General features: G+C 47.9%; 2 protein-coding genes and 1 pseudogene across 5 annotated transcripts; all 3 read left to right on the top strand.

Annotated features, from left to right (window-relative positions):
- The first annotated feature begins 307 nt into the window (after positions 1-307).
- Positions 308-1,176, top strand: LOC128106953 (PITH domain-containing protein 1-like; annotated as a pseudogene).
- Positions 1,177-7,417: 6,241 nt separating this feature from the next.
- On the top strand, positions 7,418-14,638 carry Mettl17 (methyltransferase like 17). Of its 4 annotated transcripts, none has more exons than XM_052733327.1 (15): positions 7,418-7,567; positions 7,696-7,849; positions 7,932-8,066; positions 9,405-9,501; positions 9,740-9,821; positions 10,011-10,084; positions 10,574-10,668; positions 10,981-11,051; positions 11,354-11,461; positions 11,663-11,731; positions 12,325-12,375; positions 12,794-12,895; positions 13,114-13,298; positions 13,376-13,568; positions 13,881-14,638. In XM_052733327.1, the coding sequence occupies exons 1-14, from the start codon at positions 7,490-7,492 to the stop codon at positions 13,479-13,481; spliced, it is 1,407 nt and encodes a 468-aa protein (XP_052589287.1). In that variant the 5' UTR covers positions 7,418-7,489; the 3' UTR covers positions 13,482-13,568; positions 13,881-14,638. The 4 variants fall into 4 exon arrangements, with proteins under 4 accessions (XP_052589287.1, XP_052589289.1, XP_052589288.1 ...); XM_052733329.1 differs by having other exon boundaries at positions 7,424-7,567; positions 9,420-9,501; XM_052733328.1 differs by having other exon boundaries at positions 7,425-7,567; positions 12,794-12,886.
- A 125-nt stretch (positions 14,639-14,763) lies between these two features.
- Positions 14,764-18,741, top strand: LOC128107467 (zinc transporter ZIP2-like). Its single transcript, XM_052733357.1, has 4 exons — positions 14,764-15,442; positions 15,614-15,744; positions 15,971-16,021; positions 16,429-18,741. Exons 1-4 carry the CDS (start codon positions 15,328-15,330, stop codon positions 17,059-17,061), a joined length of 930 nt encoding a protein of 309 aa, XP_052589317.1. The 5' UTR covers positions 14,764-15,327; the 3' UTR covers positions 17,062-18,741.
- Positions 18,742-23,174: the final 4,433 nt, after the last annotated feature.

The following is a 23,174-nucleotide window of genomic DNA, read 5'->3' as shown; positions in this document are numbered from 1 at the left end:
AGAGTCGTGAAGTGTGAAACAGTCCCTTTCTTTGTGTCTCCTTCCTCTCATTGTCAAGAAATGCCAGGGCCAGTGAGATGCCTCAGTGGGTTAAGGTGCTTGCTACCAAGCCTGATGACCTGAGTTTGATCCCCAGGAGCCACATACTGAAAGAAGAGAACCAACTCCCATGAGTTGTCTTCTGATCTCCACACATGTGCCTGTGTGTAGCCTCTCTCTCTCTCTCTCTCTCTCTCTCTCTCTCACACACACACACACACACACACACACACTGAATGAATGAATGAATGAATGAATGAATGAATGAATGTTAAAAAGATGTTTTGAGGAGTGGAGCAAGCGCCAACCCCCGGGAGTCGCAGGCTGGTGGTGTCACGAGCAGCAAGGCCTGGCACACGGGCTGTACCTGCACACCGACCTGGAGCGACTGCGGTACCTGGTGCCTCAACAAGAGCCGAGAGGGCAGCGGTGTCTTCAAGACCTGGGAGGAGCGGTCGGTCCGCTCCAAGTTTGTTGAAAGTGATGCAGATGAAGAGCTTCTGTCTAATATTCCACGTACGGGCAATGTCAAGCTCAAAGGCCTCATCATAATGGGAGAGGACGATGACTCACATCCCCTGAGATGAGTCTGTACAAGAACACTCCACAGATGTCCTTTGATGATACACAAAGGGAACCTGATCAGACCTTCAGTCCGAACCGAGATATTATAGGAGAATTAGATATTACAGGAGAATTAGAATATGCTACAAAAAATTCCCGGTTTTCCGGTGTCTATCATCTCTCTATTCATATTTCAAAGAACTTGGGAGCAGATACCACGAAGATCTTCTATCCTGCTTGAGAGGAGAGTGGACTGAGCTTCGCCGGCATGAGGTGACCGGCTGCAATTACGAAGCATCAGCTAACCCAGCAGACCACCGGGTCCATCAGGTCACCCCACAGACACACCTCATTTCTTACAGGCCGGCCCAGGCTCCCTCAGATGCACTGTCAGTGAAGATGTGCGACCACCTGCTGGGAGGGACCGAGGAGGCTCCAGCAAGAGTTGCCTGCTGCATACAGCCTCGGCCAGGCTCGGTCTGGGGGTTGCTGCAGGCACCTGGCCTGTGGAAACCGCCTCACCACCAGGAGCATGTGGGTGCCAAGGGACAGACGTTCTCTAAGTCACTGTAGAAACGGGCTTAGGCTGGGTGGCATCTGGCAGTCATGAATAACGTTTGCTTTTCCAGTCAGTGTGGCCATGGGATCCCATGGGTCTTGTTGCTTGGGGCAGGTTTTTTTGTGTGATTTGTCCTTTTAAAAGAAGAAGGAGGAGGAGGAGGAGGAGGAGAAGGAGAAGGAGAAGAAGAAGAAGAAGAAGCTTCCTCGGCTGCAGGAATCCTTCTGCAAGGGTTTTGTGTTTGTGTTAGCCGTCAAGAAGATCTCCAACTAGAAACACATGTCCCTGCTTGTTCCTCCGCCTTGCCTTTGTTCAGCATTTGTGTCAGGGTGCCCAGTTGGTGTCATATGTCACACACACAAGTGTCCCATGATGGTGGCTGGAAAGGAAGGAGTCTCCTGGTAAATGACTGCTTAGGGGAGGTCTCTTCTCACTGTCTAGCCAAGCAGGTGTGAGAGCATGAAGTCCTCTCTCTGTGTGGGTGACCTGGCTGGGGTAAGACTGAGACTTCCTGGAGATTACCCTCGGGACCTCCTTGGTGTTTACGTGCTTCTAACTTGTGTTGTAAACTCAGGGCTCGAATCTGGGGACGCTGGTTCTTCAGTTCACGGCTTTTATTCACTGTGACTAATGAGCTTCCTAACAAATCCTTGCCAGACTTTAAAAAAAAATGTTTTGAAGGAAAGAAATAAATATCGTATGCAAAATGCCTCCGCTGGAATTCCTCCCCACATTTCCTACTCTCTCTTCTTCGCCATCCCAGAAACTGGCTTGGTCATCCTTTTCCTTCACTTCTTCAGTGTTCCTTCTTTATTTCTATGCCTCTGCCATGGCCCAGAATATTCTTAATCATATTTCTTTAAGTGTGTGTGTGTGTGTGTGTGTGTGTGTGTGTGTGTGTGTGTGTGTTCACGAGGGGATTGTGTGCATGTGAGTGTAGGTGCTCTCAGAGGGCAGATGAGGGCGTCAGGTCCCCTGGAGCTGGAGTGACAGGTTATTATGAATTACCCAGTGTGGGTCCTGGGCACTGAACTTCACTCCTCTACAGGAGCAAGTGCTCTGAGCTCTCTATCTGCTGAGCCATTCTCCAGTCTCTGCTGATCATGGTTCTTGCTCCCAGATAGGGTGAAGACACTAGAGTGGATGGGTCTACCACCCAAGAAAAGGGCCACATCCTTCTAAGCAGAGGACAAGAGATGCCCCTGTCCCAAAGGACAGTTGATTCTCACCTGAACTACTCAATAAATGCCAAACCTGCATTGGCAACTTGCTTTAGGGATTAGGAAGCTTTTTCTTTTATGTTGGGATTTGAATTAAGGTTCTGAGGATATAATGAATTTATGACATGGATAGGGGATCATATTTCTCATGGAGGGAATTTGGAATGCCAGTAAATTCGGGATGGAACACAGGAATGCCTGCAACCTTCCTCAACTTAGAGAATAGTCAGGTCAAGTGATGTTTCCATGCCTCAGATGTCTTTCTGAAAAAAAAGGTAGCACTGCTATGCATTGTAAGCTTGAAAATGCTGGCCTACTAATCAGGGTTGCTTGCTGAAATGTAAACTTGTAGCTCTGTTATCCAAAGAGCTGTAATAATGAACATGAGCCTGCTGTTACAGTTTGCACTGTGTGCTCCCTTGCCTTGAATGCCCCAGTTTCCTGTTTCAGTCAGGACAGATCATTTGGCTGGCTTCTTAGACTTTTACATCAGATCTCCCCATATCCTTGTAAATCAAAGCAAGTATTTCACAATCCCATTGTATGAGGAGATAGCTGAGCCTCAGGATGTTTCAATGACTTAATCAAAGTCAGACAATGGTGAGTCTCTCCAATTGGCCTTGAAATAAAGAGCTCTGGCATTTGCATTAGAATCCTCTTCATTCTGCTCAACCTGCAGTGACTCAGGCCTGTCATCCCAACCACAAAGGAGCCTGAGGCAAGAAGAGCACAAGTTCCAAGCCTGCCTGGGCAGCTTAGTAAGAGCCTGTCTCAAAATAAAAAGATACAAAAAGTGCTAGAGATGTAGCCCAGTGGTTGAGTACTTCCCCAGGAAAAGGAGAGGAAAGGAGAAAGGGAAGGAAGCAAGGAGAGAAGAGGGAAGGGAGGGAAAAAAGAGACAGAAGGAAAGAAAAGAGGCGTGGGAAGGAGGGGGAAGAAAGAGATTGCTTAACCCCGCCTTCTGACTGCTCCCTCCACCCCTTTCCCGTCCCTGCCTCCTGCCCACCCGTTCTTCTCCCAGGGACCACAGCTGCCTCTACCCTCCAGTGAGAATTCTTCACCTTCACAGGCTTGATGTCATGCACCCAGCTCTAGGCCGAGGATCGCACAGAATCACGAGCCGGGGATCCTGTAACTGGAGCGGCATTACACCTGACCCCTCCCAAGATGTATGCAATAGTGTCCGGCAGTGGTGAGGAGCAGGCTGAGTACTAACTTGTTATCTTCCAGGAAATCGAAACTGAGGCTGTCCGTGCTTGCAGTTAATTGAGTGCTTCCCCCAGCGAGTGGGAGACTGCCCTGCAGACACCTAATCACCCCAGGGTGAGTCAGACTCACATGATTGGCAGGTGAGGGAAATAAATGGAGGCATCCCTGACTCTTCTACTTATATGGAGTGGCCTGACTTCTCTTGAAGAAAATTATTCTCTGATTTAGCACCCCAGTCACCATGGGACGAGTCCATAGCTGGGCTGAAGATTACATGGAAATCACACAGCATACCACCCCCAGAGATTCGGGAACTGGTGTCTTAGTTAGGTTTTTCCGCTGCTGCAATAAGCCCCATACCAAAAGCAACTTGGAAAAGAAAAAAGTTTAGTTGGCTTATATGTCCTAATCACAGTTTGGTGTTACCAGACCTCTGAAGAATGAAACCGCTTTCTCATGCCTAGACCCCCAAAGCTAGGCACAATCTTGTGACATGGGGGTACGGCAGCAAAAGTCTGAGGTGAGCTTGACACAGAGATATAAGCCAAATTTTTACAGAAAAAAATTCAAAAGCAATTGATGTTCTGAAATAAAAACAAAAAGTACATTTATTGGAAAATATGTTATTTATACGATATGGCTTCTCTTTTCAAATGATAGCCTCCCAGCACACAGATAGCATGCACCTGTAAATTCTAGCGCTCCAGAGGCAAAGACAGAAGGGTCACAAGGTCAAGGCCAGCCTGGGTTACATAGGAAGACCCTATCAAATGAGGAGGAGCAGAGACGGAGACAAGGAAGGGGAGGGAGAGGAGGAAAATAGTGGGGGTGGTAGAATAACAGCAACAGAAGATGGAGCAGGAGGAAGAAGAGGAGGAGGGGGAGGAGGAGGGGGAGGAGGAGGAGGGGGAGGAGGGGGGGAGGAGGAGGGGGAGGAGGAGGAGGAGGAGAAAAAGCAGCTGATGGTGGTGGTGCGCACACACCTATAATCCCAGCACTCGAGAAACAGAGGCAGGAGGAGTGCCTTGAGTTTGAGATCACCCTGATTACACAGCAAGGCCTGGAACCCGAACCAGGATCCTCTGGAAGATGAGTGTGCACTTTTACCTGCTGAGCCATTGCTCCAGTCCATTGCTGAGCACAGAAAGTGATCCTTTATAGCATTTCAGTGCTAATTATGCACGTTCAGTATCCAAAGATTTATGTTTGTTTTTTATATATCTTCCGGGCATTCTGGACTCATGAGGATGATGTTGTTGCAGGGTTTTGTTTTATTTAGTTAAGTTAAACAAAACTTTGAATTAAGAACATGGTGATAATGCCAGGTGTAAGAGCTCATACCTTTAACTCCAGTACTTGAGAGGCATACGGATCTCTGTTAGAGGCTAGCCTGGTCTACATATCAAGTTCCAGATCAGCCAGGGATACATAGTCAGATCCTGTCTCAAAACAATCAAAAACAAAGCAGAAGAACACAGTGGCATGTACCTAGAATCCCAGAACTCCAGAGACAGAGGCAGGATTGTGAGTTGAAAGTCAGCTTGGGCAATACTGCAAGATTGTCTCAAAAAGCAACAACAAAAAGACACACATTTAGGTCTAAGTCAGTGTGTTAGTTACTGTTCTATTACTGTGATAAATCATCATGATCAGAGCAATTTGTAAAAGAAAGTGTTTACTTGAGGTTAATGATTCCAGAGGATTCGCATCCACACTTTTGGAATAAAGGCATGGTATCAGAAACAGTTGGGAGCTCACAGATGGAACTGCAAGCAGAAGGCAGAGAGCATGCTGGGAATGGCACCAGTTTTCTGAAACCTCAAAGCCCACCCCCAGTGATCCACGTCCTCCAACAAGGCCACACCCACTAATCCTTCCATAACAGTTCAAACAACTGAGATCAAAGAATTCAAACATAGCACAGTGGTGGCACATTCCTTTGATCCCAGCACTCAGGAGGCAGAGGTAGGAGGAGTTTGTGAGTTTGAGGCCAGCCTGGTCTACAAATGGAGTTCCAGGACAGAGCTGTTACACAGAGAACCCCTGTCTCAAAAAAACAAACAAAGAATTCAAATATATGAGCCCATGGGGTCATTCCCATCCAAACCACCACAGTCAACTCTTGAGATATTACATTTCCAATGAAAAGGAACAATGCCAAGTAGGCCATTAGGGGGGAGTGGGGAGGAAAGCATATCTCTATTAGCAGTTGGACAGGGAAAAGAGGGATGTCATTCACAGACACCACCAGTTCTCGGATTTCTTCTCATTCCCCAATGTTCAGTCTTACCTGGCCCCAAAACTGTTGAAGTTTATATATATATGTTTTTAAGATGATATGGATGAAGAATAACAACTTAAATATATAGTCATGTCCCTCTGAATTCCCAAAGTACATATAAAAACAATAGCAATAAATGTATTGACGGTTTACTTTGACCCGGACATATTCATATTTAGTCATTACAATAACCCTCTAAAGGCATCAACTGTCACTGCTTTAGAATCTCACGGTCAAACGCCAAGCCCCAGGGGTCCTATCCTATGTTCTGATACCTGCCTGTAACAACAACAACAAAACAACCCAGTCAATCTTCTATCATGACAGACCTGTACAGGGCAATGATATTTACTGTTTCAGCACAAGCCAGTAATTTAACATCAAACCAAAGTACAAGAAATGCCAAGTGTAGGCTAGGCATAGTGGCACAGCCATTAAACTCAGCACTTGGGAGACAGAGGCTGGCAGATCTCTGGGCGGTCTAAGCCAGGTTGGTCTGGGTAGTGAGTTCCAGGCCTGTCAGGGCTATGTAGAGACCCTCTCTGAAAAAAAAACAAACAAACAAAAACAAACAAGAAAGAAAAAGAAAAACTCGAAAAGGACTGCAGTAGATAGCACATTTCCACAGCTGATAAAAATCAAATCTCTACGACTCAAATACAAACCAGGCGTGTAAGTATCCAGCTAATACAGTTGCTCATATGTGGTCCTGTAATTATTCTATCTGGACTGATGACTATGCAGGGTACTCTCCTACCCGCAAAAGGTTAAAACCACAGCCTTGTAAAGTGCTGCTGGCTGCCAGGAATCCTGCCAGGAATCGGGGAGTTTACAGCGCCGCGAGGCCTTTTTAATGCCACTTTGGAACATTTAGCATAAAATTCTTCATTTGCATTCCAAGGATCAACAACACCCAACATGGTGCATTGTTTAACGGTGTAAGTCGGACTTTCAATTCCCTAGCGTTTAATTCAGCTGTCACCTAATAAGTTCATGATCGTGTGCACATTTAACCACGTGAAAAATTAGGTTAGTAACAGAGAGGTTTGTGGGAGGAATTCAGTGTAAGTTCTTAACAGAAAACCTGGAACATACTCGGAAAGACAACTAATAAGTGGAAGAAAAAGTAAACCAATTAGGCTTTATATTTATTAAATTGCTAACTATAATAATTATTAGCTTTCGGTCATGTAAATCTGATTTTTGTTACGGTATTCTCCCGTTTTACACAGGGAAACGAGCCAAGGCTCAGAATTCTCCAGCACCGACGAAGACAAAGGAAGTCAACACGTTGTCTTCACCTGCCCACCCAACTCTCAGCCCCGCCCCTGCCCCTGCCCACTGGTCCCCGCCCCCAACACGCTCCTCCCGCGCTGGTCCCCGCCCCCAGGCCCGCGCAGGTTTAAGACCACGCCCCTTCTGGCGACCAAGCCCCTCCCATGTACGGCTTCCGTCGCAAAAAGATGTACATAGAGATCGCTTATTGGCTGCTAGCAAACACTCCCTCTTCTCATTAGTTGATACCGTCCGGGTCGAAGTTCCACGGAAGATGCTTTTAGCTACTTGGCCTGAGGGTCACAGGCACGTGCACTTCCGTTTCCGGTGTGTCCTGCAGCCATGGCTACCGCCAAGGAGGTGAAATTTCTACTGACGTGCTGCAGATCGTGCCGCAGCCTTCGGGGACCCCAGTCCCGAGTAAGTGCATCCTTCCTCTGCTGGCAAAGAGCTGGGTTTCCAGAGCCATCCCTCGGAGGAGGAGCGACCTCGGCAATGCCTCCCGCAGCAAGCACCTGCACCCTTTCTGTTTCTTTCGCGGTCTGCAGGCATTCGCTGCCCTTGTGCCCGGTGTGTCCCAGGTAGACAACAATTCCGATTTTCTGGGGAAGAAGCCCCATCGTAAGCATCCCGGCATCCTGCGTCTTCCGCACGTGCGGCTCCCGCAAGCACTGGCTAACGCCGCGCAGTTACTGCTTCTTGGTGAGAAACTGCGGGAATGGGGAACCAAAGAGACAAAACGAGGCCAGCACGTAGTGATGGGTCTTTCCATCTGTGGCCACAGAGAGACCCGTCCGCAGTGTAGAGAAGCAGGTGCAGGCACTCAGCAACTATCTCTGGAGCCGACACTTGCCAGTAGAGCCCGAGGAGTTGCAAAGACGCGCTGCGGATCTTGAGAAAAAATTCCTGGAAAACCAAGGTAGGATTTAAGACTAAAAGTAAACCAGATTGAAATGTCAGTGAGAAGTTAGGGGCAAGGAATAATTTAAATCTCTCAGATCAATGCTGTTGTTTCTTATTTGATGTAGTAACAGCAGTTGTTATCTGATGCCTACCGGAAGGTAGACTGGGCCAGAGGTTGCCCTTGGAGATTGAATAAAGGTCAGAGATTTCGATCTTTGGATTTTTTGTTTTCTTGATTTTTTTTTCTCTACCTCTTCAAGTCTGGAAGATTATGACTACATGTTGATTCAGGTAAAATAAAGGCCGTATGGGTGCCTGGCTAGTAAGTACTGAAACTCACTTCAGGAGTAGAAAATGATTACATTTAAGATTATTTTCAAGATTGTGAACTTAATATTGCAAATTTGCACTTTATTCTTGTATTCTCTGCATTTCCCGCAATACCTGGTTCAGAGTAGGTGTCTTAGTGTTCTGTTGCTATGAGGAGAACCGTGACCACGGCAACTCTTATACAAGAAAGCATTTTAACTGGAGCTGGCTTACAGTTTCAGAGATTTAGTCTCTTGTCAGCATGTATTCAGACATGGGGCTGGAGAAGTAGCTGAGAGTTCCACATTTGGATCTGCAGGCAACAGAAAGAGAGAGACTTTGGGCTTGGCATGGCCTTTTGAAACCTCAAAGCCTACCTCCAGTGATACACTTCCTCCAAAAAGGCCACACCTCCTGATCCTTTCAAATAGTGCCATTCCCTGGTGACCAAGCATTCAAATCAATGAACCAATGGGGACTGTTCTCAGTCAAACCACTGTAGTGGGTATTTGTAGAATTTTACTATGTGGTACTGAGCTCAACACAGTCATGAGACTTAGACTTTCAAGCCCATTTCTATGGGAATATTGAAAGTGTCTCACTCCTAAGTGTAAGGGAAGTGAAAATGTCCATAAAAAATGCCCTTATTCTAGCTTTTAAGTTTTTATTGCATGGGCAGGAGAGATGGCTCAGAGTAAAAGTCCTTGCCACCAAATCTGATGACCTTCTACCAAATGGTTGGAGGTAAGAGTTGACCCAGATCTAATCGCACACAATACATAAATGTAAAAGTTTTTAAATTTTTATCAGACTTCTGTTTACTATGAAGCAAAACTTAGATAGGTTAAGTTGACTAAAGTACTTATTAGAGGCAAGATACTGTCCGATACACTCTGGCTACGGTGGTGGTTTACTCTCTCCCGAGGTTTTCTCTGGGTCTGACCTCTCTGAGCTTTGAGCACTTTCTCAGGTGAGAGTGGAGGAGGATTGGGTAGGCAGTGTACTACATTGGATCTGACCAGTTCTCGCTGGTCCTCACCTCCAGCCCTTCTCACCCTAGACTCGACTCAGACAGAGGAAAAACTTCGCGGGGCAGTGCTGCAGGCGCTGCGCAGAACCACCTACCATTGGCAGAGACTCAAGTAAGGACTGGCAGGAAGTGTACAAAGAAGAAAGGTTGAATCTGAGGAGCGCTAAGAGAATTAGTCACCTTGTGATGGAGAGCGCACCCTGGACACTGTTCTGTATTGGAAAGTGAAACCCAGAAGAGTCTTTTCCAAATTTTTCATTTCCTAAACTTTCTGGGGTCACTGTGGGGCTGGGTTTATTTCCTAGTGGGGATGACTCTGATTTTTTTTTCTTTTTTTTTTTTTTTTGCAGCTATAATGAGGAACTGAGTCTGATATATATGGCAGCCAGATTGGATGGTGGCTTCGCAGCAGTTTTCAGGGCCTTCCATGAGGTGCAAGTCTCTCAGCTTCCCACCTGACCCCTTTTATCATTGGTTCTATTCTCTGTAAATTAGTCTTTTGTGATAGGAGTCCTTGGAATGTTATGAGCACATTAATTTATCCTTTAAAAAAATTCTGTGAGAAAGGTTTAGAATCACTGAGATGTTTCCCATCTCAAAGTATTTCTATTGACTCTCCAGATCCAGGCTCGAATTCCGGAGTTCCAGCCACAAACGTTGATGGACTTTGGATGTGGCACTGGTTCTGTTGCCTGGTAAATGGCTTTCTTAACCCCTTAGTCATGTCTGTTCATTCTAGAGAGTCAGATTTCCTATACCACCTCAGTATCAAGAAACTGGGATACTAGAGAACAAGCAAGCTGGACATAGAATGTTGCTGCCCTTGGATTAGGCAAGGCAGAAGACGATGTCTGTGTTAGGGTCAGAGTCAAAGAAGTAACCCATGAAAAAGGCTCAGTGCTCGGGTTCAAAGAGAAAGCAATTTAGTGTGCGGAGTAGATTTCACGTACCAGTCAAATTTTTTTTGTCTACAAGTCAGTTTTGGAATCATCTGCCTTTTATTTCAAAAGCTGTAAATGCACTAAGAAAATAACACTCTTAGTTTATCTGTGTGAATGTAGTGTCAGTTTATCTGTGTGAATGTAGTGTCCTGATTCCCCAGGGGTGGGATTGAGAGCAGGTGGGTCTCTTGGAGGAATGTCTGTGTGTCATAAAAGTTGGTGGTTTTCATCTTGCCATCTCAGGGCTGCTCACAGTACTTGGGGCCAGAGCCTCCGTGAATATGTGTGTGTGGACAGTTCAGCTGCCATGTTGGGTTTGGCCGAAAAGCTACTAAAAGGTGAGACCAAGTTCTAATCCAGGGATTTCCAAAAATTGGGGGAATTAGGAAAGTGTTTTATTGGGACATAGAGGAGAAAGCTATAAATTAAGATAATCTGGGCTCCTTCCATTACTATAGTGAAGCACTGTTAGGGGCCTTCGTGGGACTCGGAATGGTTGGATGGGGTTAGTAGGCCACCTTGTTAGTATTCCCTTACAGTCCTGCACCTCTGGGCTGGTGTCATCATCTGAGGCATGTCTCTTAGTTGAGTGTAAGCTTCTGGCTGTAAAGTTGCTGTTCACTCTCAGCTGCCGCATCTTTCTTCCATAGGTGGTTCAGAATCAGGGAAGCCCTGTGTCCCAGGTGTCTTTTTCAGACACTTTCTTCCTGTGTCACCCAAGGCAAGTAGCAAGTAGGCTCTTCTCGGATATAGTGTGGCAGATAGACAGCTGCGGTTGCAGCCTTGAAATCCCTCATTGTGTGTTGGAAGACAAAGAAGCAGTAGAGGAAATTTAAAACTAGGCATCGTGGCGCACACCTGTAATCTCAAGACTCAGGAGCTGAGGCAGGAGGATTACCATTAATGCGGGTCCAAGCTGGGTTACATAATGAGACATCTTGCGGTCAGGAGGATTTCGAGGCTAGGCATTTGTGGTGCTTTGGGAGATGTCAGGTCTGTTGCGTCCCTTGTCTGGGTCCTCAGGTCCAGTTTGATGTGGTCGTGTCGGCCTTCGCCCTCAGTGAACTGCCAAGCAAGGCTGATCGCACTGAGGTAGTCCAGAACTTGTGGCGTAAGACAAGCCATTTTCTGGTGAGTTGAAATCCTTTTCCCTCAAGTTCTGTGGGTCTGTGCCTTGCCCTCTCGTCATCAGGTAGTATTTCTCTTTTCTAGGTCTCTGTGCACTTTCTTAGGGTATCTATCCATCTCCTTTTACACAGTGCCCTGACAGAGCTGCTGACCTTTGTTTCATGGGATTCAGAGTGCCTGCTTGTTTTCTCTGTCTGTAAACAGGTGCTGGTAGAGAACGGAACAAAAGCTGGGCACCGTCTTCTCATGGATGCCAGGGACCTGGTCCTCCAGGTGAGGTTCCTCAGTCCTCCACCTTTCTGTCGTAAGTGACTGTTACTGCCCTGGGAGCTGATGACTGTGACACATTTGTAATGGTGACTCATGATAAGCAAAGTGGTTGGCCAATGAGAATTTCTAGGTCAAAGCCAGCACAGCACCTGTTGCCCTGGGAGCTGCACATATTCATGTCTCTGACGGCGTTCACACTGCGGGCTGCGGTTAAGTACCTCAGAGACAGGTGTTGCTCACTCCTCCGTCCTTTCAAAAACTACTTTGCTGATTCCTGATGGAAGGTGTTGCTGACGCCAGAACCTTGTCTCAGTGAAACCGTGTGAGCCAATATAGAATCCTAAATGTAATTGTGCGCCAATGAGGGTTTTTTTGAGTTGCTGATGGGAGAATACAGTACCAAGTGCCAAGTCCCTGCCCTTCTGCTGTGGTGAAGACAGTTCATTGTTTGGCACGTTAGCGCTGTAGCCAGCTTAACTTGACGAACTTGGCTTGTCGATATTAGAATTATTGTGAGGAGCCCTCGCTTCTCCACGTGCAGAGGTTGGATTTTGAAGGTGGAGCCCACAGGTTCAGCTGTATTTCCTCGATTGCAGGAAAAAGAGAAGTCCCCTTTGGACCGTCAGCCTGGCTTTGTCTTTGCCCCAGTAAGTACCACTTCCTCCTGTTCTGTCTCGTAGTCGAGAAGAGCAAGCGGGTGAAGCTCAGCCGTTCTCCTCGCCTTTGTCCTCCCTGCCTCTCCCGGTGATTGCCGCTGCTTTCCCGGCCCCTCGCTCCTGTGCGCCCTTCTTCCTGGCCCCACTGACACTTTACCATTTTAAATATACTTTTAAAGTCTTTATTTCTAGATACTGTTAAATTTATTTTACGTTTCATTGTGTGTATGATGTGGGTGCGTGTGTGCATGCTACAGCGTGCTTGTGGAGGTCAGAAGACAGCTTCCGGGAGTCTGTCCTCTCCTTCTCTGATCCGATTCAGGCCGTTGGGTTGTGCAGCGAGCACCTTTGCCAGGTGAGCCCTCCCCCCAGCCCTAACACCATGGATGCGTCTTGTGTGTGTTCACAGTGTCCCCATGAGCTTCCTTGTCCTCAGCTGACAGCCTCCCAGCCACTGGCCTGCAGCTTCTCCCAGGCTTACCATCCCATCCCCTTCAGCTGGGTATGTAGGGTATGTATGTATGCTCGGAGTGCTGCACAAGGAGAAATAGCCTGGGAGAACAGGGGAGAGAGAGAGAGAGAGAGAGAGAGAGAGAGAGAGAGAGAGAGAGGTGGGAAGAGCTGGAGCTCTGTGTGATTTCTAGACTGTGAGAAAGGACTTCAGGCACGGAAGGGGAAGGGAGCTAAAAGGTTTGTTCCCTCTAAATAGCTCCTGTATTCTTCTTTTAGAATAAGAAGCCGAAAGAGGAAACGTTCTCTATGGCAATCCTGGCAAGGGGCTCTCCGAAGGAGGCTAATCGCTGGCCCCGTGTCACCCAGCCTGTCCTTAAACGGCCTCGCCACGTGCACTGCCACCTCTGTTGTCCAGACGGGCACATGCAGCACGCTGTGGTTACAGCCCGTCGGCATGGCAGGTATAGGAGTTACGGCCAGTTGGGGAAATGTAACAAGAACCGACAGCCCATGCTAATGCCTCTTTCCCGTGCCGTAGGGATCTGTATCGCTGTGCCCGAGCCAGCTCCTGGGGAGACCTTTTACCTGTGATTGCTCCTTCTGTGTTTCCTCTGTCCCCTGCTGAAGAGCCCACCGAGAGTTGATAAGGATGCTAAGGATGCGTGACAAGTGTCTCCCTCCATCACGCCTGCCAAGGCTGAAGCTACCTGGTGTCCAGGAAGAGAGTGCTGGTACCCTGTGCTTGTAGTTGTTTGAAATTTTCATAATAAATTTTTTAAGAACAGAGGTGGATTTTATGATTCTTTAAAGACACAGGGGGTGGTTGTCCTGGCCTAGCTATAATGAAGGGAAAGCTGAGCTCTCAGTCAGGGAGACCTCGGCTTCTACCAGAGACACTTCCTTGAAAGATGGCTGGCCTGGTGGGGAAGGACACCTCAGGCCCTGTGAGAACTGGCTCAGCAGGTCTCAACCAGTGCTTGTGTGGGCCTAGTAAGTGGGAACTAGCAGTTAGCTGACTTCTTTACCCCTGTCTCTCTGCCAAGGTGGCCTTCCCCGGAGTTTGCCTCCTGTTTCTCTCAAGGTTGGTCCCTTCAGAACTAAACCTTCCATCTCGACCCTTATCTAGATCTCATCAGAATGCTTCTGTTTATTTGGTTTGTTTCCTTTTTCCTGTTTCCTTTCTAGAACAACCCCAGTTCACAGCAGGAAATGTTAACAAACCCCCGAATCGGTCAGGAGGGTACCACCAGGAAGGCAGGGGCACTCTCACTCAGCGGAATTATGAGCTATAAAGGGGAAGTGGCAAGTTGGTACCGTCACAGGTTTGGCTAAAAATCAAGGTGCTTGGCTCTCTTGGCATTGATGGACATCTGGTGGACCATTGAGCAACCTGAGGTTCTGCACACCAAGCTTGTAAAGTGTCCTGTGTGACAAAAACGACAAGGTTAACGGTTGATAATTATGGGAATGGCACCAGGGACATGGCACAGCTTATCTTGGCCAAAAGGAAGACGACGCTCTGCCTGGGCTTTTTGTGTTTGAAGTTTGTGGGTTTCTTTAAACTTTAGAGAAAGAGGAGTGTTTAAACTTTCATACCAGGAACAAACAAATGATGATTTCGCTGGTGGGGCTTCATTACAGAAACAACACAAAGTGGTGACGGCTGGGGCATAGCAGCCCATGCCTTTAATCAGAGGCAGGGGAATCTCTGTGTTTATCAAGGCCAGCCTGGTCTACATAGTTCCAGGCTAGCCAGGTCTACATAATGAGACTCTGTCTCAAAAAAAAAAAAAAGGAACAGTATATCTGTGTCGTAACACTAGGAGTCTTCACTCCTCTCTGGAGATTTCCAGGCCTGGAGCTATTTTTCTGGAATTAGAGGCAAGGGGAATCCCTTCACTCGCTAGTTCCCACAGAAGAGTAGCAGCCCTCTGCTCAACCCCACCCCCTCTACCCTCAAGTGGCCCCAAATCCTCTCTGAAAGGGTTCATCAGTTCAAGTATCAGCATAGCAGCCTGTAAGACTTGGCATAAGGTAGAGTATGGAAGGCTTAGATTAACTGTCCTGACTGCGGCAGGACCACATTGCCCCACACATAAATTAGCTGGGACATAACTACCATAGATTGTCCCATTTGAGGTTAGATCAACCCCAGACATGAACTAAGATTCCTCAGAGCTCTTGGATTAGTCACAGCGTTGAAGAGAAGATTTCACGGAGCTACACCTGGCAGGGAGTCTGGAGTTTCTGGTTTGGAAGCTCAGGGAGGCGGGAGGCAGGGGAGGGGCCTCTAGTTAGTGGGAGGGCTGGTGACTGGAGCTGAGCCCCAGTCAGCTATGTGGCCCAGGCCTGTGGAAGTCCGGACCGTCCAGGACAAAGGATAGCAACAGTCTCCTGAATTCACTCAAGGGAACACTCCACTTGGGTCACCTGAACTGCTGCTCACTGCATTTGTCATTCTGAGGTCTCTGCTTATCCTACACCCCAAAGATGGAGGTACTGCTGGAAGTGAAAATTGGCTGCCTGCTTGCCCTTCTGGTTCTCACCCTGGGCTGTGGCCTTACTCCCATCTGCTTCAAATGGTTCCAGATGGATGCAGCTACAGGTATAGCCCCACTCTGTCTCTGTCCCTTACACCAAGGCTTAACCCAGCCCTTCCCTGACATCTGGCTTGGGTTCTCACAGCCCCCAAAGACATCGGGTGCTCTCTGTTGCTCTTCATTCATTCCCACTTATCTCGTTGCTAACTGAAGAATCACTTTGGCTTTCTTCTTAGGTCGTCACTACAGAGTTCTCAGCCTGCTGGGCTGCGTCTCTGCCGGGGTCTTTCTGGGCGCAGGGTTGATGCATATGACTGCTGAAGCCCTGGAGGGAATTGAATCAGAAATTGAGAAATTCATGGTGCAGGTGGGTAGCAGAGAAATCAAGTGAGGGGCTATGGGGCCAGAGTGATCACCAGAGGCTGGGAGGAAAGCGGGAAGCAGACGAGCACAGAGCGTATGGTCAGCAGCTGTTGATAGAAGGGTGGACGGTGGTCAGGTTGGGCTTCCAAGGAAAGCTTGATTGCTGAAAGGGCGGGACAGGAGCTAGCGCTGCCTCAGACGCAGTCTGATTTCTGTTTCTGTCTCCCTAGAATAGCACAGGAGGTAAGGGAAATTCTTCTCATGATGCCGCTTCCAGTTTCGTAAGTATCTATTAGCGCCTATCTGGAGAGTGAAGAGAACCAGGGACTGTTCGTGCCCTTCTGATTTGTGAGGAGTACCAGGAACCTCTTCTCAGCCCAAACCATGCAAAGAAAGAAGGCGCCAACCTAACCCTTTGTGGGTGGGCCCTCAGAGGAAGCTCCTGCTCTACTCTGTCCGTCCTGCCCTGGACCCTCTAACATACTCACGTTAGCTTCCGCTGTGTCTAACCCAAGTGCCGGTTGGCCCCTCAGCCCCTCTGGGTCTCTCACTCTGCATGCCTGCTCAGCCTCGTTCCCTCTCCTGCTCTGTTGCTGCTTTTCCCTGTTGTCCTCTCTCCCCTGACCGGTGTCCCCCCGGGGTACTGTCTCCTTCCCTTCCTGGCTCACGGGCGTCTTTCTGTTCCTAGGTGGAGTATCCCTATGGAGAGCTCGTCATCTCCCTGGGCTTTTTCTTCGTCTTCCTTTTGGAGTCGCTGGCGCTGCAGTACGGTCACGGGCATGCTGGAAGACCCACCGTGCAGGAAGAGGAATGGGGAGGGACCCACGCCTTTGGATTCCACAAGCCCCCGCCTGTGCCTTCCCCCTCACAGGGTCCCCTGCGCGCCCTCATCCTCCTGCTCTCCCTGTCCTTTCACTCCGTGTTTGAAGGTCTAGCTGTGGGACTGCAGACATCAGTGGCCGCTACTATACAGCTCTGGGTTGCTGTTCTGGCTCATAAGGGGCTCGTGGTGTTCAGTGTAGGCCTCCGGCTGCTGAAGATTGGCACCGGGACGTGGTGGGCCGTGTTCTGCATACTGTCATTAGCACTCACGTCTCCTGTGGGCCTAGCCCTAGGAATGACTGTAGCTGGAGGGGCCTCAGGACCAGCGCAGGGATTAGCCCAGGCTGTATTAGAGGGAGTGGCAGCTGGCACATTCCTGTATGTCACCTTCCTAGAAATTTTGCCCCGGGAGCTGGCCTGTCCTGAGGCCCCTCTGGCCAAGTATGGCTGTGTGGCGGCTGGTTTTGCCTTCATGGCTCTTATTGCACTGTGGGCCTGAGAGATTCTTCACTGCTCTGATGGACCTATCTAGGATGGCTTCTCCTGAGGACACCCCTAAATGACTTTGGTCCTCAGGCATTTTTTCAGTGAGACTAAGCATTTACTAGGCACGGACTATCCCAGATTTTATATGTGTGAGACCCTGTTCTTGCTCAAGACTTAGAAAGGATGTTTTGTCTGAGTGCCTGTTTAACTGGAACATTGGTGTGAAGACCATCACTCCGGAGTTGCTCTTATGTGTAATAAAATGCCCATTTTACCCTTTCCCTTCAACCATGCTGTAATTCACATCTCTGATAGGGAAAAAGGAGTGTGGGTAGAACTGGGACCTGTAGTCATTTCAGTGGTTACAGGCCATCCCCCCAGACATAGAAGGATTGCTAAAACTTCAACAGCCCTTTGTTCCCTTACCCATGGGAGCTGAGAATTAGAACAGCATTTAGAGGAGGAAGGGTGTCTAAAACCAGAAACCAGGGGCTAGGTATTTTTCCTTCACTAACTACCTCACCCACTCTCAGTGTCTGCCTGTCATCCCCACCAAGTTCCTATTTTCACACTGAGTCTTGTGTGGCCTCAGGGACACTCTTGCTATTCTCTGAGCTTCTCTCTTTCTGGCTGCCATAGGCTGAAGGATTAAAGCCAGTGTTTGCAGAGGGGGAACATCGCCAGATAAATACCTAGGATGATTACTCTGAGGTATAAGCACTTAGTGACTTTCCTTCTCCTGCCTGACCAGCTGCTACTAACGACAGTGCCCAAAGTAGCTCGCCTGGAATTGAGGAGGGACAGGGTAACTGCTCCCTGCCCTCGCCTGGCATCTCACACTTGGTGAAGAGACGAGGAAGGAAAGATGTGCCCGGAAGCTCACTGGCCCTCACCAGTTTGCCCCTTCTTGATTTTCAGTGTGATAGCCCAAATAGCCTTAACATGAACAAACTCTCCTGAATCCTTCTTGTCTTGTCTCTGTCTCCTTTCTGCCCTATTCCCCCCCTAAAAAAGTGAGACGTCTAAATCCGGTCTCCACAACCAGGGATCCATGAGAAAGCAACAGGTGGGCAAAACCAGGAGAGGGGGAGGGGGAGCTCCTCCCTGGAGCTCTGTCCTGGTGTCCTCTCCGCAGCAGATGCAGGGAGTGAGGTGCCCAGGAGAACCTGGTGTGTGCCAGTGCACTGGCCTCGGCAGGGAACACCTGCAGCGTGACAGGTGCTGTGCTACTGTTTGTACACACATCACCTCACTGGCACAACTCCAGCAGCGACATTATCCCTCTAGTAACCCGGGAAAACTGGCATTCAGAAAAGGTAAATAGTTGGATCACTTAGCCAGTGGGGCCTCAAAACTCACTTTCCTATAACTGGATGAAAAGCTCCATAGAGTCTTTCCTTCCTTGTGGATTTCCTCCCAAACAGCCATGTTCACCCTGTATGTTAGAATCCCAGATCAGCTCAGAGAGTGTGCAGCATAATTGAGGAAGCTGAATGGAAGGGTGTTCAGTAAGGTGTGTGTGGGCAGGGTTCAGACAAAGCAAGGAATGTACAAAGGACTGTACAATACCCTGGAGCTGAGTAATCAGCATGCTCTTAGTAGAAACTGGAAAGGACCGGCCCAGACAGCTGTGTCTTTGATCTATAGGGACCCAAGCCGGAAGGTGCTAAAATAAATTATTTCCTTGTTCTGATTTGCTAGTGTCTTATTGAGTAAAACCAAACAGAATCCTGAGGCTAGAAATGGCTGGTACTGCTCTGGTCAAGCCACAGGAACACGGAGCTGTCCTGCACGTCATCATGGCCTGCTATGTTTACATTGAAATGATCTTGCCAGAACTTTGGCAGGGTAAACTGAAAGAGCTGGGCTTGTATGGAAGCTAGAGAATTATCCCCATCACAGGAACGTGTCTAAATGTGAAAGGAACCTGAAGGAGAAGCGTCCTGGCCTGCTGTGGCTCTCCCAGTGTCTCTGGACCACTGGTGCTGTCAGATACCTCAAGCTGCTGGTGAGTCGTGAGCTCTGTCCTCATCCCTCCCAGGAACTCCGGATTCCCCGTTGGCCTCTTCTCCAAAGCCACCAATATTTTCTTTCCTCCCCATATCTATTTCCTCCTTTTCCCCCAAATTCTTACCAACCAGGGCCAGACATGTGTTTAGTTGGAAGAATATTGTGTCAAGAGCAGACATAAAGCTAGAGGGTGGCTCCATCTGGAGAACACCAGGGAGAGTGTCTGGACCAACAGAAGGACAGACTGCTTTCAGAAAGCACAAATGAAAACAGCACGGAATTGGAACTGGCATTAAGAACCACGGCAGAAAGAAGGTGGGCAGCTGCGGGCGGCTGGCGCAGCCTTAGGATGGCTGGAACAGAAGATGACTAGGAACATGAGACCTCAAGAGGAGGAAAGGGGATCCAGGCTAGTGGGATAATCAGGAATGTGTGTGTGTGACAATTTTCACACCTTCCTGTGATGATGTAAAACAGAGGAAGTTTTCTCTGGGGCCACATAGGAGTGGCTGCGGCCCAGAAAAGATTGAGGTTACCACACATTCCATGTTCCACCATGGTGACAGCTTCGTGGTTTGTAGTTGCTTTTGTTTGGATCAGTTGGTTTTTGTTTTTGTTTTTTTGTTGGTTTGGTTTTTGTTTGTTCATTTTGAGTCAGAGATTTTCTATGCAGCTTTGCTAGCCTGAAACTCACCATATAAACCAGGCTGGCCTCAAACTCCAAGAGATCCACCTGCCTCTGCCTCCCAGGTACTGGGATTAAAGGGGTGCAAGACCATACCCAGCATTCATCATTTTTTTTTATATAGTAACAGGACAAAGTCATAAGTCAAAACTTCAAAGGCCTCGGATGCTGTCTGATGACAGTCTTAGTTTTCAGGGTTAATGAAAGTTAGTGATCTATTAATTCATCCCAAAAGATTCTACCTGATAGTCAGAAACTTGTCAAGTCAGACACAAAGGCGAGTAATGAATAGCTATCTAGGGGGCTAAAGAGAGCCGAAGGTACACTGTAATTAAGCACCAGACCTGCAACATGCCAACCTCTCCACAGTCATTTAAGTTCCCATCTTCTCATCAGCCTCGTAGAATGTTCAGTGTGCGAACTTCTTTCCAGGAACTTCAGTTCACACTGTCACTCTGTCCGTCTCTCACAGTCTCCCCCTCGTATATTTTGTATATAAGTGGGGAGAAAACTCAAGCATTAGGCTTCCAACCCACCTCCTGCAGAGAGCCAGCTTTCTATTTCTGCTACCAATGCGCTATCTTCTGAAGTTAACCTTTCTGTGAGCTTTCCTGCCTCTCCTTTGCTGCGAGGCTGGAGGATAGGTTTCCTTTGGTTTGGATGTTGCAGTCACAAGAAGGTAATTTGTGAAGAATGCAAAAGAAACCAGAGTTGAGAGAGTTTACTGGAGCCGGGCAGGTTGTCAGCCAAGGATCCACATGTTTGAAAGCTGCTTATTTGGTGTGCATGAGGGCTTGGGTTTGATCCCCGGTACCCCAGAAAGAGAGGGGTGAGCTAAAGCCCAGACTCATGTGCTGGGATAGCTCATGCCTCCTGGTCCTTCCCTGAAGAAGTTGTGGAGTATCTTGTCTCCCTCACAACAGAGGATAGTCCCTTGTTCTTAGATACAATGAACAGCTGCCAGAACTTAGTGGGATGGGATGTGTGTGGACACCGTCTAGTTCGCTAACTAACCTGAGGGTAGCCCATTGCTGCTAGCAAAGGAAAGGCAAAATGGATTATGCCTCAGGGGCAGTCTGTGGGGACCCTTACAAAGTCCTGGCTGTAGAATACTTTTTGTTTTGTGTTCTTAGTGACTCTCCTTTGTCGTATGTCAAACACAGAGTGTGCCCTACATTTCCTAGGGACTCATCATTAGAGTCTACCAGCAGAGAGATCTGGTTAAAAATAAGCTACATTGTTCTGGCCACCAGACTTCCTCACCAAACCCGTCTTTTCCAGTTATTCCTAAATCTCTTTTTAAAAAGTGCTGTCTCCTACTCCAATATTTCCCCTCGCTATGTTTTTTCTTCCACCCTGCCTACTGTAATGTCACTGTTTTGTTGGTATAATTATAATTGCTTAAAGATGGGGATATGTTCTGAGAAACATACATTAGATGATTTTTTTCTTGTTTGTCATTGTGAAACTTTAGAGAATGCACTATACAAACCAAGAAAGCTCTGGAGTCTGTAAGAGGATCTTACGGAACCATCATCACATATACAATGATAGATATATTGGGCTGACCAAAATGTCATTATGAAGCTCACTACTGTTCCTTGAAAAATGTCTTTATGAGGTGTGTGTGTGTGTGTGTGTGTGTGTGTGTGTGTGTGTGTGTGTTAGTTTTGGTGGGTTTTTGTTATTGTTGGTTTAGTTGGTTTTTCAAGACAGGGTTTCTCTGTGTAGCCCTGGCTGTTCTGGAACTCACTCTGTAGACCAGGCTGGCCTCGAACTCAGATCTACCTATCTCTGCCCGAGTGCTGGCATTAAAGGCATGCGCCACCGCCACCTCGCCAGGTTTTCTATATAAAACTGTAAGTCTCCTTTTCACTCTGTTCTTCTGATTTCTCATTCTCACTGAGTAGTCTCTCACCTTACCTGCCCCTAAAGTCTGGAGGACATTTACATTCCTTGGGAATAAAACAAGATTCAAACAGGAATCCCAAATCTAAAGAGGAGAGAGTAAGCTGGTACTTTGTAACTCTGCTTCTGTCAAATTGTACCGTGCCCCCCTGAGCCTCTGAGTTCTTAGCAGGCCTGGATTTCAGGACAGCCTATGGAGAACAATGGGGCTGTAATACATGGAAAGGGAGGGGCCAGGTAAAGTTATGGAGGACCTTGCTGACCACAGGGGGGCACTGTGTCTCCATGGGTGAACTAGAACATGGCGGGACATAAAATAGGGTCAATTTAGGACAGTAAATGCCCTCCCCCCAGTTCCTGCAGAACATTTTTCTCCTACCTTAGATTTCTGGAGGAGCCGAAACATCTATAGTTGTATGAGAATACAGGTACACTTAAATGAAATTTGTTCCCAGTTGTGAAAATTACTCTGCTGACAGTATGACCTTTGTAGGCAGATACCAAGCAAAGATCTGTCTTCCCTTCCATAATACACAAGAGCAGTACAGGCTGGTTGAGGCCTTAGTTCTTCGCCTTTTCCTCACGTTTTGCTAAACGAGCCCAGTGATTATAGCCATGCTCTGTTTTTCTTCAGTGTGGCATTTCAGCAGTCTCGGTTGTCTGACCCAACCTCCATCCAGGAGCTAACTCTAACCCTCTCTGACACTGGCCGACAACACCTAAACAGGATTAAGGGTTGGGCCACAGTTCAGTAATAGAGCACTTGCCTAGCATGTACAAGGTCCTGGGTTCAATCTCCAACCCAAGAAAGAACAGGAAAAAACATCAGCATCAAGGACATAAGCCTGTCTCACTACCATGTCTAAAAGTGAGCACTTGATACCAAGTGGCTCAGTCTGCCAGTCAATGTCCTTGGGAAAATGGTACAAGTGAGGTTTCCCTAAAGCAAACTTTGATAACCCCATAATTTTCTATCCACATTGTTCCTTCTGACACTTCTATAAAGTGCTGTCTTATTTTTACTTGTGTGTGTGTGTGTGTGTGTGTTCCTAAGTGTTTAAGTATATGTATGTACACCCACACGTGAAGGTCAGAGGTGGACTTTGAGTGTGTCCATCCATCACTCCACACCTAATTTTTGGAGACTGGGTGTTGTCCAGCACAACACCTAAATCAAACAGCCGCCATCGCCACGCCTGTTTGCAAAAGGTCCTCATAGCTAGGCGTGTTGACACGTAGGAAGGAAGCAGGGTCACTGGACCCCCACCTGAGAATCCAGCCACTCCTCCCAACCATTTCTGCACTGATTGATTCCTTGAGGCCTTGGAGTCTCAGAGAGGAGCTACAGTATAGGGCCTGGAAGACTAAGAGGGAGCCCCATCTGAAGAGCAATGGGGAGCCATCATCAATGCTGGGTACAAACCTTCCAGTGTGCCTGCCTGCCGTAGGTCACCCACAGTCTCTAAGCCTAGTTGGTTTCCCAGGGGGAACTCTGGTTTGTCATTGGGACCTCATAAGGAGGG

This window comes from Peromyscus californicus, unplaced genomic scaffold, assembly GCF_007827085.1.
Source record: "Peromyscus californicus insignis strain IS unplaced genomic scaffold, ASM782708v3 Scaffold_12__1_contigs__length_115047231, whole genome shotgun sequence".
Classification (NCBI taxonomy): Eukaryota; Metazoa; Chordata; class Mammalia; order Rodentia; family Cricetidae; genus Peromyscus; species Peromyscus californicus.
Note: the sequence above shows the minus strand (reverse complement) of the source record. Positions and strands in the feature narration are given on the sequence as shown.